This window comes from Ptychodera flava (assembly GCF_041260155.1).
Source record: "Ptychodera flava strain L36383 chromosome 23 unlocalized genomic scaffold, AS_Pfla_20210202 Scaffold_24__1_contigs__length_23054250_pilon, whole genome shotgun sequence".
Taxonomy (NCBI): Eukaryota; Metazoa; Hemichordata; class Enteropneusta; family Ptychoderidae; genus Ptychodera; species Ptychodera flava.
Genome location: NW_027248278.1, coordinates 5,854,239 through 5,869,375, shown reverse-complemented (window position 1 = coordinate 5,869,375; position 15,137 = coordinate 5,854,239). Strand labels below are relative to the sequence as shown.

The following is a 15,137-nucleotide window of genomic DNA, read 5'->3' as shown; positions in this document are numbered from 1 at the left end:
CTGTGGAAATATATATGGTATAGCAGTACAACAAGTACATGTAGAGAAATTCATGTATTGGAATGCACATAACTCTACCTATGTTTCTGCTTGTGGTTTTGTTTCACAAAAGCTAACAAGTCTTAAAGTGCCACTTCAAAACTCATCTGTATTGTTATGGTTTTTATTTGTGGTTTCTCTTGCTCATATGTGCATTGCACTGAAATGAAATGAATAATATACCCAGCAAGTAATTTACATGCAACAATGAGGTACTCTGAATGATAAAACGTCATCAAAACATAAACTCTGTGTTGTGTAAAACAATTAATGTCCTCAAACAAAGGATCTGCTATCAATTGCTACCAGCAGTACTTCAGTGTATAATGTCCCCATAAATTGCTGTGATAGCTGTGAGGTCATAGCTTATCGTACTTTAACCTGCTGTAAACATTCCTGGGCTACTACATGTACCAACCGCTTTGCAGGGAAAAATGAGTGCGTGTCAGTGTATAGCAGAATGCGGGGCTTTACCAAATGACCTCATTGCTATATTAAGTTGAGAAGAGCCACACCCCTCCCCTCCCCATTGCTAATGTAGTTTTAAGCAAGAATAAAGTTTTGATTAATTAATCAGAGCAAATTGCCAGGCACTGATCAATCTATCGCTGCTCACAGTGTTCAGCATTTTAATTTTAATGTGATGTCTCGGGAAACAGTGTGATGGGAGGTCAAAAGTTATTTCACTAGCCTCTTTCAAACAAATGGTGGTGGTATTCATCTTGTTTTAGAGATTTATTGCTCTTTGCAATATTCAGTGCCACAGGTCAATGCACACAGTATTAAAGCCGGTGATAATCTATGTTTATACAACTGCTAATATAGTGGCATTTGATGCAAAACAGTCAAAGCCATCCTGTTGGCCAGGTTGAGCGCCCTCTAATGTGAGAACCTGTGATTGAGGCTACACTGTTACAAAAGCTAACAAACACTGCTGTAACATATCTTTATCAAATTGTCAATCTGTGTTTTATATAGGTACATGACAAGCAGATTAAAGTGCTGCATCCATGTTTATTTAAAAGCAATATTCTAGGGCATTCTGCAGAACTGCAGCCATTAAGTGTTACTAAGCTCAACACAGATGCATTGTGGGATGTGCATCATGCATGGAGGTAGGAAGACTCCCCCATGGTATATGCGTATGCTCAGTGAGTTAATACCACAGTAATAATTACCACAGAGTGAATTTTAAAAATTTCTGATTCCTTGTATTGTAGGTGGAACATACTCCGGTGAACTCAGACAAAATAAATGTACTCATCTTGTGGTTGACGAGCCCAAAGGTAAGTCGTCATGAATTATGAGTAATCCAGTAGATTTCCATCAGATTTGAACTCACAACATATGACACCCAGCCATGGAATTTAATAGTATTATTTATCAGTATTATGGTATTACAAAGAGAATGAAAAGTGCAGCTCCAGTATTTACAATGATATCCTTTAGCTTTGCACAACCCTCAACTGCAGGTACAATGTATGTAAAGGTACCTAAAGGCCAATCTGAGACCATAAACTTGGACTCCAAGTTTACCAAAAATGCAGTTTTGGACCAGTGCTAGATTGTTTTTACAATCCCAAGACCAGTCCCAGACCATTTTTGCAGTCGTGGACTGTCCCAGATTGGGATTTTGGCAATCTGTGACCAGTCCAAAAATATGTTTTGGAGTCTTGGACCGGTCCCCAGATTGTTTTTTATCTGCCATCTGGGACAGTCCGACATTGCATTGTTTTTTTTTCATTTGGCACCAATACTAGGCTAAACTGCATCACAATAAACTAAATCATTATACTCCTGCGTCTGTAACCTATGGAGTTTTGTTGTAAAGTAAGTTTCGATATCAGAGGATGCGGAGTCCAATAACTTTGACGCGGAGTACAATAACTTTCGGTGTTATTGGACACTATTTGATGTTTGGTACTTGGGTTGTGTCTTTCTTTATGAAATCAATAGTATGCTTTTTCATTTTTGACCCTTAGTATGATGAAGTAAACTTTATATTCAGAATCAGATACAGTTTTCCCATTTAACCACACAATTATTTGCTATAAATGTTGTAACAAGAACTGGTGGATTTTCGTAGACCTTTGGCTTAAAGCATGGAGTTACAAGTCTTGCTTATTGTGCCTCCATGCTTGAAGCAAGGTCAAGTTAGAGCAAATCTAGAGCTCCGTGGTGCAGAGGAAGAAGATGCCAATGTCGTGTCTTCATTTGGCTGGATCAATTTATTTGCATATGCTGCAGTAATATTTTTGTATGCGTAATTTAGTATGACGTTTAATTTGTTGCTGTTATAATTGTTAATGTTGGTACACATTATTATGTAATATTTTTTGTAACGAGGAACAATTTATTCCTTGCCTAGTGGCTTTATCATTATTTTGTTCATTTCTTGATAGTGCTGTTGTGGCTATTCTTTTACACCTTTTTTGTTTCCTTTTGAAAAAAACATTGACATTGGTTATTGCTAATTTTGTAGCACTAAAGCACAGAAGAGTGCTCCAAGGTACTTTTCTGGTGTTCTATTGAATGCTGTCGGTGTCGCTGCTGGTGTGTCAGTGAAATCCTATCTTAATTTCAGTGATTGGAATGAGTTTGAATATTTAGTGAGTTTCTTTACCCTTGTTTTATCACCATTGCTTCTGAACTAAACTGCAATGACTTTGCCATTTTCTATATTCTCTCATGTTTAGGTCAAAAGTATGAATTTGCCAAAAAATGGAAAATACATTGTGTTACCTCAAAGGTGAGTGTGCACACTGCCACGAAGTGGATGTCAACCTTCAACATCAACTTGTTTCTGTCCCTTTTCTTGTTAGAATATCTTTTTACAACAACATTCGTTGTGGATTGTTGGGTTGTTACTCTGTCTACCAGCTGTGAAATGCCCTCTATCCTAAATGTATATATTTTTAGCGTGATTTGCAGTGTGATTTTGTGTTTATAGCATGAACACCATAAAGTTGTATTGTAGTAATGTATAGAATTCATGAAATCCTACATGCAAATAATTCATAGTTGTAAGTCTGAAGGTGGCTAGAGCAGATATTACAACCTAGACCTGTCATCTTCTGACTTTGGTTAAAACAGGTAGTATGCATCTCGAAAGTGAGAGACTATAATTTTTGCGCAAACTTGCCTCAGTGAAACTTTCAACTATTCTTTTACCAAATCAAGAATAAAAAATCGGGGGTCATGGTGCAAAGTGTGGAACTAGAGACGCAAATTACCTATCATTTACTGATATTTGAAATTCAAAATGGCCTCCGGCCCTGTGCCAACTCTTTGCAGAAAAAATTTTCAATTTTCAAGAAAGTAAGACGCTGAAAATATTTCCTTCTTGAAGAGGTTTGAAATATTTAATAAGCCCCCATAAGATGTAGAGCAGAAAAGAATTATAGGCATTTGAAAGTCAGAATATCTGTCCCTGAGGGACATTCTACCTTATACCTCTTTGTTTTCTCTAGACTAAGTTTGGATTGATCTGTATGAAGGAAACAAGCAGTCAAGAAGGTTTATGTCAGTATCATGACCAAAAGATTGCCATGGTTAGATTGTTTTGCTCACAAATTGTATATGGATGACAAGTTTTGTTTTTCTCACATCAGTGGTTTTACGACAGTCTAGAAAAGGGAGTGTGTCTTGATGAGAACCTTTATGCTGTGGAAGACAATGTGAGAATTGAGCAAGGAAAATTTGTGAGGCCAACATCGACACCAAAGAGGAAATCAAGGCAGCAAACATGTAAGTGCAGTACGGCTTCAGATAACATTGCCTTGAATATTTGCAAGTCATGTTAAAATTATGCCAAGGCAGAGGGCATTTAGCAACAGGAAAACTTTGAGATTAAACCAATGAAGTTATCTTCAATTTACCACTGAGCTAATGTCTAGTGTGTAGAATTATCTTTTTTCTCATCGTGTTCTATTCTGTTTGACAGTGAGCAGCATTGGTGATGTGAGTAACATCAGTATGGCCTCGGCCATCAATGATACCATCATGTCTGTAGACCTACAGACTCCATCTCATGAAAATTTGTTCCTAGATGGATGCAAGGTGAGAACACAAATCTGTGCATCAAACTGATTGCACAAATAGAGAACCCTGCAAGTTTCATACTTGATGAAACTCTGTCTAGCCAGCTGGCAGACTTCTTGTTGGACAAACGGACAGATGAGACAGACCAGTTGACAAACAGATCGACAAACAAACCACTTGATAAACATTGGCTGGCAGATGGACAGACAGTTGAGACAGACCAGTAGACAGATTGAAAAATCAGACCAGTAGACAGATTGACATTGACATACAGGTGGAGGGAAGAAGCAGAGGATGATGACATGCATACAGGTAGAAAGAAAGACTATTCAGAAGAGTTTCTGTTTTTGACAATAGATATTCCTGTGTGGTTTCACCATGGCAGAGGTTGACAGGTTGCAAAGAATCATCAACTTAGGGGGTGGTTCTCGATTCAACCAATTAAAGGACAGCGTCAGTCATGTTGTCATGGGAACAAAAGATGATAACATCATCAAAATGATCCAAGATTCAGAATCAAGGTAAGCAAATTATTGCATTGTTGGAAATAATAGAAATTACTCATTGTAGAGCTTGCTTTTGATTTGTGGCATAAAAGTTCAAATTACCTCCTCAAAATATTTTCTTCGCCACATTTTAGTTGTCAAAGTTCTATCATTTTAGAACCAAAGGAGCCCATTTTTCTGCTAACATAGAATTCAATAAAAGAGTGTAAATGGTGTAGGAAAACTTTGTCAATAAAGTACAAATCATAGATATAAATCACGCAGTATGAAGAAATTTTAAATCAAAAAATCATGTAAACAAAACTTGCTGCCTCTACTTGAAATAAGAGGCTATTCTGCAATTAGATGACATCTGACAAAACTGTTATCAGGGCTTTTATATTTGTCAGTTATGTTTTAATGCAGTGATTGAAAGGATGATAATTTTTTTGATTTTAACAAGAAAGCATTTTCTTTGACAGGCCATATTTCCTAACTGCTCAGTGGCTGGTTGACAGTTATACTTCTGGCGAAAAAATGGAAGAACAAATGTATGAATATATGACACTAACAAGGTACACACACTTTTAATATTCTTTGAAAACAAATGCGTACAGGGTATGTATCTCTTTGGTAACTTTCTGGTCTCAATAGATAAACAGTTGGGTCAAAAGAATCCAACATGAGGTAAACATAAAGCCAAGGCAAAGGACTGAGATAAATCAGTCATTTGCTTATGTGCATCAAACAAGTTTTACAATAAATAAATAAACGAAACTTACTGTGAATAATTGAAATTCAAGTAGTGCTTGCTACTGACTTATCACTTGGCTTGACTAGTCCTCATTATTTATGGTATATACAGTACTGTCTTGGACTTCTTGGCATTTATCTCAGTATTTTCTATAATAATACAGTGTTGTAGAGGAAGACCATGGAAACACTGAGAGTTTACCAAAGGCTAAAACCAAACAGAGGAATAGCAGTGTCAGAGAAAGTCGGGTTGGTGTGGCTGTTAGTCATAAAGAACAGGAGGAAGATGGTGATGAAGATATAACTCTGATGGAACAGTATCTACCCCAGAATGCCACAGGTATTGAAATTGTTTATGTTACAAAATACCACTTGTTCGTATGCTGTGATATTTTTTAAGAACTTTATTATTATACATCTTACATTCATTCCTGGGGTGTCAACTTGGCTGTGTAGAAAACATTCCACGCAATGGCACAACAATGTTTTTGTCTGCTGTCAAGGGCCAGTAAGGAGCATTTATTATGTTAAAGGAGACAGAACATTTTGATATATTTCTTATAAAAGAATGTATGATACATTAAAGTTTTGTATGCTGAAAAAACTTCAGCTTGTCAGTTCTCACTTTAACTGTACGTCTTGTCAGTAGCTCTGTCTTTTTCCCCTCTGTACTTTCTGGTCTATCTGTTCTTGATGAACGTGAAGATAGTATTGTGTAGTTGCAGCAAATTGCACCTGGTACCATTAGATGGCTGAAAGCCACAAATACTTGTGTGGCACCTAAGTCTGGAATCTTTCCTCTTTTTCTTGATTCTCTCTGTCATTGTGCTTGATGTACTAGTAAGTTATGCCTCTCCTGATCAGACTTTGAATTGACCACGTATTTACATCCATGGACTGAATAAGTACATTTTGTCTTTGCATATTTTTCGTTCAATGCTTGAAGAAACAGAGGGTCAGGAAACAGTTCAGAAGCCATGCGATTTTCACATCCGCAAAACAGAAATGAGCTCTTTTCCCATCCCCTAAAGGGAGGAATTTCGTTTGCCCTGTGTTAGCTTTAATTATCAATGGTCCTTAATATTTTTATGTGTTTTTTATCTTTAATAGTTGAAATAGGTAACTCATGTGCTGGAAAAAACAAAAGCCAAGAAGTTGATGCTGATGAAACTGCAGATAATGTTGCCATGGAAGCAGAGGATGCAGATGTTACCATGGAGCTAGCCGCCAATGATGCTGATGTTGCTATGGAGCCAAGTGGCAATGATGTAGATGTTGCCATGGAGCCTGAGGATGGAAATGAAAATCAAGAGGATGAAGAGGCAGATGAGACAAATGTTGAGGGAAATAATAAAGTGAATCAAATCTTCTATGGAAAGACTTTTATCATTGTTGGGTTTCCAGATGAACAGATGGACACTGCTGTAGAAATGATCACTTCACATGGAGGTACTGTATACCGTTTTATTTTTGCGAACGATTTATTTTTGCGATATTCGCGATTGCAAAAAATCGCGAACTTTTGACGTCGCAGACATAACATGCTCACTGCTCCTATGTACCACACTTTCTCAATACACACAAAGCCTTTTGTATACAGTACACACACACACACGTATACCAAACCAACGACTAGACAATCATTTATACTTAAACGTACGTACATTTATTTCTTGATTTGTAAAGTTTGAAACAATACGCAAAGGAATAAAAAACAAGTTAAAAAGAAAATGATCATAATAAAAGTATGCTCTACGCAACGTTCATTGCACAACGGTGGACGGATAGAATTACGGATGTGTATACTCGAACAGTACAAATGGCGGCTCACTATCGAAAAATCGAAAAATAAAGTTCACTTTCAAAGTTCTCAAATCTTTAAATTTCAATACTGTCAATGACTGAAACTATCGATGACTTCTCAAAACCTTCAGTGATTGCACCACGATCATTTCGGAGCTTATCGAACGCTGACAAAAACCAGCTCGCATGAAGGGGTTTCAGTGTTGACAAACGGAGATCTACTGCTACAGCACTTACATCAACGCCGCGGTCAAGGGCCTCAGCTACTTTTCCTGCGTACCAGTTGCTAAATTCTTTACCCAGTGCATCCTTGAATTTCGCATTGAAAGACAAGTCCAAGGGCTGTAATTCTGATGTGCAGTTCGCAGGAACGAAGACAGTGTTGATTCCTGCATCGTGGAGTTTTGTCAGGAACTCTTCACCCTGATGGGCTCTGAACACGTCAAATACGGCAACGGATTTTTCGACCCAGTTTTACTGCAAAATGACGTACTGCTTTCATGTTACCATTTTCGGCAGCAAACTTCCCTATCTCAGCTCGGAGCTCGGCGTCATAATGTGAATACTGACCTCGCTTTCGTTTCAACCCATTCGTATTCAGTTCAGCTAACACGTTCTCGACTTCTTCGTTAGCTCTCTGGGTCTCTTCTGGATTACTTGAGAGTTTAGGATCTGGGAGACCAGGCTTTGGATCAGGAAAACTTTGCCGTGAAGGTGATTTCTTGCTGACAGTAACGTAGCGCCACATCATGTACACGTTTGCAGTGAGTAACCGAGTGAACGTTTTTGACTTGAAGACGGAGCGATGTTATCACCTCGGGAATGCAGTGGAAAGTGAAATATTCTTGTCAAAACCTCGGCTTATATGCCATTTTTTCGTTTGATCTCCCGAAATTTACATTGAGAACAAAAGATTTACATTCAGAACTAAAGAGTTCTCAAAGTGTGAAACGGCCATGTGTTATAGAAACTATGTGGGTCCTCCCCTCAAGTGCCCATGATAAAGATACCCTTTTTTTCAATAGGTGTAAATAAAAGGGAGACGTTAACACTTCGTTTTTTTTCAAAAGCTTTTATTTTCATGACGATGACAAGGCTAATCGGTGATCACAAGGTGTCCATGACAAGTCTGTTTCTTGATGTTCGTGATCGCTGTAATAACACCTGGGCGTGAACAAAGGTATCCAATTCACGTTGTTTGTTTCCTGTTAGTTTTACCGCAATCTGTGAGACTTCCTGTAAACGCAAACTTAAAACGCCGCAGAGTGCTACCCTTTTACAAAATCGCAAAAAAAAATATTCGCAAAAAAAATACGGTATACAGTATGTAACATTGCATACATCATTGGCTGTGGTGAACAATATGAGGCCACTAACCTGCAGTCTTGGTCCTCACCTCACAGGGCTTTCTTTAGAATTTTTCAGGGATATATGATTATTTGCTGAAATGAAGGCAGAGCAAATACTGGCCAGGTATTAGACGATGCAGGAAAGGATTGACCTACTCTTGTATGCCAATTTTGAAAAATGTCTAATTTTGATTTCTTTAGGTGCAATCTCAATAAGACATTAAGGGCTGACAAGTATGTGGTATTTTTCTTTTTGTGAGAATACTTTTATGAATTTTGTTAAAAACAATTTCGTTTATAAACAACACTCCCTTATGTGTTCAAATTTGATGTTTCTTAGTGTGTTTTTATGTTTGTCAACTTCTCAAGGGTGTTTCTTTGGGCAGAGACCCTCCCTTAAAACAACCCTTCGGTATTGGCTTTATATGGTCTCACTGACAGCACCATCACACGATTACAAATGGCATATGTTAGGCAGCCAAACATGTCACTGGTTCCTACTGCACTTTAAACTTCAAAATGGCAACACCTACAAGTGACCTCAAGGAACATATCACTGGCGTTTTTTTTCCTCCAATAATTTGACCAACGATCAAAGAAAGCAGCAAGCTTGATTTTATATTTGAACGGGAACATGTCAGTATTACAAGTATAACTGGCGGTAACAAATTGAACTTGTGCGGTAAAACATTTTTGCCAAAATGCACTGTCCATGGTCCCTCCACCCACCATGGTGCAGTGTCTGACCTACCTAAACAGTGATGTGTACATTTTGTGTTCTGAGTCTTCAACTTTGTAATGAACGAAATAATCATAGATCAGCAACAATAATTGTCACTGTTAAACTGTGACGCTACCAGTGAGACAGGCAATTAAATCAAATCACTGGTAGCAATCAGTTTGAACTGTAATGTGTCTGGTGAGAGTTTTCAGTCAAAATGAGCCAATGGAAATTGCTTACTACAGTCACGTGTGAGTTTGATTTGAAATATGCTATGGCCAAGGCCAAAGCACAATTTGATCGTGCAGTGCTTCACCCTGTATCTGAAGATAACAAGACAGCGTAACTATGACAATGAATGAGCTACATGTGTGTTGTATCAATGACAAAGAGAAACACAACATGAGATGTTGCCTTTTTAGCTACTATAGACTATAGTCTATAGAAGCTATTGGGATGGGTATCCGTCCGGCGTCCGTCGTCAGTCTGTATGTATGTATGTATGTATGTCCGTTTGTGAGGCGTCCGTCCACTCAAATATCTTGAGAACCGCAGTATTTACTGATTTGATATTTGTTGTGTGGATGAAAATTATGATTTTGAGAAACTAGTTATTTTAATTTTTTGATATTGTTGAAAATAGCCAAATTAACGCCAAAAAAGGCGTTTTTGGTAAAAAATCTTCTTCATAACCACTGGTCAGACAGCTTTGTTATTTGGTATACAGGTCCCTAGGGATAACCCTACTTAGATTTGTTAAAATTGTGATGAATTATGCAATTGTGTATTTTTAAGGAATTTTTTTTCCATTTTTGGTCAAAATTTGACTTACATTGTATGTAATTCTTGTACTGTATAAACCCTATCAATTCATCTAGAAAGAAATAATTAATATGATTTTAAATAATTGAATTAATTAGGAAATCATCAAAGCCAAAATAATTTTAGTGTAGAATTATTAGAAAGCTCAACTTTTTTGACAGTTCATAGTGAAATGCTTACCATCTTGGAGGATTAAAATATGTAAAGGCAACTTTCCTGAATCCCAACTTTGACATATTCTGAACCGTCATTTATTGTGCTCTGTATGTTATCTAAAAGAAATTGCTCATAATAGTTTGTCATGGTAGGGTGATTAAAATAAATAGAGATAGAGAAAGTTCCAATTTCCATTTGGTTGACTTGTTAAGGATGAAATTAAATTACTTTTTGAGGAAAAAAATAGAGTGGTCAATTAAAAGAGTGGTCAAAGTGATAGGGTTTTTATGGTAAAGCTGGGCTGTAAGATTCCTCATGTGCTATTTATAGCAATTATGCAATCTGTGTAAACAGTGCAATGAAAGTGTTACATGATTCCTTATAATGCTTTTGATGACCTTGAACTTCCCCTTAAGTTTCAAACATTTGTCTCTTCTGTGTGCTTTTTCTGATTTTCTGATTTTTACAAGTCCCGAGGATGACCTTTATAGTGAGATAATTTCATACAGTCAGGAAATACTTAATTTTGTATCCATGTCTATAGTAGCTTCAGGGACTTTGGCCCTATGTTTTTGGTTACATTTCTGTTTACTGCAAACATTTTTAACAGTGGCTGTGATTGGTCCACACGATTCAATGCTTGGATTGAGATGCTTGAGAAATTGTTATGAGAGTTCATGTACAGGTTGGTTTGGGACATTGTGCTACTTTGATCTAACCAAACTGTGCAGATCAGACATTGCATGTTTGTTTGTCTAAATTATTACAAGACTACCCAAACATGTACTTTGACTTTGCCCTAAAAATAGAGTCTAATTTTTCCTTCTAGTAGTTCTACCCAGGTTGTGTTATGGCCTAGAATGAATGAACCCGGACACAGGGCCTGAAACAAGGCTGGTGAGGTTGAGTGCCGTGTGCAATAGAGATATGGGTAGCTAGATAACGCATACCAAGATGACTACGTCAGCATTGCAAAAGTGGCTACTGGACAGCTGTGTTCTGCAAGTCGGCCTCGCTCTGTGGACTTACAAACTAGATTTGTGTTATCACACAATTCTTTATTTTGACTTTGCCCTAAAAATAAGAGTCTAATTTTTCCTCCTAGTCATACTACCCAGGTTGTGTTAAAATACCGAAGAGTATGATTACAGAGTTTGTAGTTATATAGACACAGTTCATATAGATTATGATAAAAATTGGCAGCCCAGTAACACTACATTTGTGCCATTCAATAGGATTTCTGACTGAGTTGATCGGTATGCCATACAGCCACTGCCTCATAAAATGTGTATAGTCTTAAGTTAATAATTAACAAATTTCTAGGGAGCACAGTTAATCTATTCACAGGTCCTATTTCTACTTGACCTGTCTGCATTGTGATCCCAGGTGATATCCCTCAAGTGTGTAATGAGCATTATCATGTAACCTTTAGCAGTTGTTTGGGCCTATTGACAGTAATGTTACAGATGGAGATATTGAGAAATCTCATCCAGTCAATCTTAATTAAACCTTTTCAATTGACAGGTTTGATTGCACAGAAATTGATATACTATCAGTATTTGTATGAGCTAAGTGTATTTGTTTAAAAAAAATCATCACAACAAATTTGGTAGCACTACTTAGTACGAATTTTTGGACCTTACGTCTGTATAGTATGGTAGTAATTAAGATTTGTCTTTTTTTTTCATTTTTCCACATAGGAACATTCAAACCAGACAAAGTCAACAAAATGGCAGATTTTGCAATTGTCCCTCTTATTGGTTGCTATGACAATGTAGAAGCCAAAGCTGTAATCAACAACTGTTGGCTTTTGATGTGTATTGAGAATGAATGCCTGATAGACTGTGAAAGCAATGAACTGTTTTTACCAATTGACATCCCAGATGATTGTAAACCGTTACAGAATTGTGTAATTTCAATCAGGTGAGAGGTGCTTTTTTAGAGGAATTTATCATCAAGAAATTTATTAAAAGAGAATAGAAAAGGTTTGCATTTGGATTGTCAGTTGTCCTGGTACCTTCTTTTTCTGACAAACATGTCCAGCTGATAGCTAGAGACTAAAGGTGCAGGTCAAAACGTGACCCTGGTTTGCTACTCAGCTTTTAATCTCTGACCTACGTTGATACGCCCTCAACGGTCTGGTGAAGCCAGCTCAAGGGTAACTCATAGCAAAACCAGGCTGGCTGCGACAGCTCACTGAGCCAGGCTATACTCACCTTAAGATTAAAGCAGGAGAGAGCCATGCTGCTGAGCCAACAGTCGGCCCTTAAGTTGAACAAACTTGACTGATGTCAGGTTGAACAAAATCCACATTTCTGAGTTTGATAAAAGTTTGTTTTGGAGTACAAAGTAAGTCTGAAGAAAACTTCTGGCGCAAAGTAAAGGATAGCCCGTTTGTGGAAATGTAGTAGCAGAAAATGACCACCTGTAACTGTAGGGCTTTGTAGTGATTGTTCTCTCCAATTTTCCTATGTTTATTGGTACCAACTCAAACATTCTAAATAAGATATGTGATAAACCATGCTTAAAACAGTCATTCCACACATGCTGTATCACAACAAACAAAACCTTTTTATATTTGAAAGTCGGTCCAGAACTACAAAGACAGATTACAAGCTTTACTGAGCTATGATCAACTATTTTTCTCCCGCTTATAATCTTGTCCCACTAGAAGCATGTACCGGTACATGTGTCCATCCTTACCATTGTAGACAATAAGGTGACGCCAAAATCTACAACTGAAAGGTGTAATTTTATTTTCTTGACAGTCAATTCACTGGTACAGAAAGAGACTGCATACAACACTTAGCTGAATACCTGGGTGCCATTGTGCAGGACTACTTTGTACGCAAAGCCAACAAAGGTGCCTTGGCTAACACACATCTTATATTGCAAGAACCATCAGGTAGCAAGTATACAGGTGCTGTGAAATGGGGACTTCCAGCTGTTGACAAAAGGTAATGATGAATGCTTGCAATGTGGTTAAATTGAGTACAACTGAATTTTTTTTTTTTTGATGGCTGGTATTTTTTCATGCGTCTCACCAGATGCAGAAAGGTCCAAAATATCAGACACACCAGTGCAAGCTGGATCAAAACAGACCACTTTTCTTTGAATGTTTTGATCCCTACTTCAGTGAGTCAAAAGAACTTTATCTCAACATTTGGAAAGTTGAACCTCTTTCTCCTTTTGATAAATAACAGTCCCTTTGAGCACCAACTTCAATTTTTGTTGGTTTTATACAATATAAACCAGTCAAGTATTTTTTATTTTTGGAAATTTTTTTATAAAAAACTGCAGGAAATGAAATGTGAAGTCCATTTGGTCCAAAGGTATCAAAAACACTTGCAGAAAAATTCATAAAACTTGGTAAAATGTTGCACCAAAATTTTGGTGGGAAAATTGCAGCACGAAAAGAACTAATTGTAGTAATTCTTTTGAATTATATGCCATGAATCACCAGGTGGTTACTGGAGTGTGCAAGACAGAGACAGAAAGTTCCAGAAGAGAGTTACATCATCGGCAATACCAGGGGAGAAGCAGAAAAGACTGCCAGGATACAGACAGAGAATCAGAACAGGAATAACAATAGGAATGAAATGAGGACTAGTCTGCCTAATGAACAAGTAGAACAAAAATCAGATGGTGCAAGCAATGATGTGGACAGGATAAAATCTATAACTGCTAAATCTGATAAAGAGGAAAATACCACTGTTAATAATGCCATGGAAAGCAAATCTAATAAACAGAAAAACACTGCTGCACCGGTGCATAATGCTGTGCCAAGCACAAGTGGAATGGATGCGTCATTTCTCTCAAAGAAAGGATATCAGCCATCGTTTGATTTCTCTGATGCCCTGGCGTATCTGGAAACTCCACCAAGTCAAAGAGTCAAAGGAAGTCAGAGGAGACGAAAATCAAGTCTAGTAAGTTAGTAACTGATATCCAGTCAGAGCATGTAACAGAAAAAAAACGTCAGATACCAATTACCATAGTTCTAGCTGAATGACAAAAACAGTCTCCCAGACTTTCCATAACATCCTACTTTTATCTGAATGTCACAGTTCATCACAAACTTACAGATTACAATGAAAGATTCATTATAAGATGCTCTCTTTATGCCATTTCTATCTGCCACATTTGCAAATTTCATTTTGCATTGTCTGCATTAGTACTTTGATCGTTTTTTCCTCTGTTTATTTTATCTTTGTTGTAGCCCCTTGATGTAATGTTCTCAAATCAGATGCAGAAAGCTGTTGGCAGGACCATTCATAGTACAGCAAGCAGTATCCAAACTGGTCAACAGCAGGACAACGATGAGGAAGAAGAGGTATTTCATAAACAGGTACTCTAACAACATTGACCAAATATGGTCACTAATTTCATAAAGGGGTCTAATATTTACCAAATATGGTCATTGTTGGACAATTTTGCACAGTAATAGGTTGTGGTAGTGATCCGCCAAAGTTGGCCATAATTGACTCACTGATACACATTAGTAACTCCAGTATGATAAAAATTTGTTCCTTTGAGGACATAGTCATGCCCACAATGCTTGCAAGTGCATCATAGTACATAATACCAGGCAAACTTCAATTATTTTTATTTTGATCAAACTTTGCAATTGATTTGCAATTGTTACTAAGATATCTTTAAAGTTTGAAAATGCATTAAAAGTCATCACTATATTTTCATTTTGGACAAAATACATTAAAACACCCTTCGACAGCAGCCAGCAGTCATCATGCATTGTGCCAAGGGTCACCATTCTGACGCAAATTACGCTTCGTAGTCAGGCTGCTGAAGTCAGTGAGATGCCAACACCTGTAATGAAGAAAAGTATGTTAAACAATACTTTTAGCAAAAATCCGTCTAACAGTGGATTGTCAACAATTGAAATTACAATCCCAATATCACTGTGTGCTATCTTATATGCTCTGCCCTATTTTGATATTTATTATTATTTAT

General features: G+C 37.3%; 1 protein-coding gene across 3 annotated transcripts in view; it reads left to right on the top strand.

Moving 5' to 3' along the window:
- Window positions 1-15,137, top strand: part of LOC139124961 (DNA topoisomerase 2-binding protein 1-like) — a 35,675-nt gene that overhangs the window by 10,903 nt on the left and 9,635 nt on the right. For all 3 annotated transcript variants that reach the window (XM_070691079.1, XM_070691077.1, XM_070691078.1), the window contains 12 exons: window positions 1,260-1,325; window positions 2,736-2,788; window positions 3,651-3,786; window positions 3,983-4,098; window positions 4,438-4,601; window positions 5,048-5,140; window positions 5,483-5,658; window positions 6,429-6,767; window positions 11,870-12,092; window positions 12,938-13,126; window positions 13,633-14,095; window positions 14,386-14,514. In XM_070691079.1, the coding sequence (XP_070547180.1) occupies window positions 1,260-1,325; window positions 2,736-2,788; window positions 3,651-3,786; window positions 3,983-4,098; window positions 4,438-4,601; window positions 5,048-5,140; window positions 5,483-5,658; window positions 6,429-6,767; window positions 11,870-12,092; window positions 12,938-13,126; window positions 13,633-14,095; window positions 14,386-14,514 (2,147 nt within the window). The remainder of the gene's footprint in view (window positions 1-1,259; window positions 1,326-2,735; window positions 2,789-3,650; window positions 3,787-3,982; window positions 4,099-4,437; window positions 4,602-5,047; window positions 5,141-5,482; window positions 5,659-6,428; window positions 6,768-11,869; window positions 12,093-12,937; window positions 13,127-13,632; window positions 14,096-14,385; window positions 14,515-15,137) is intronic.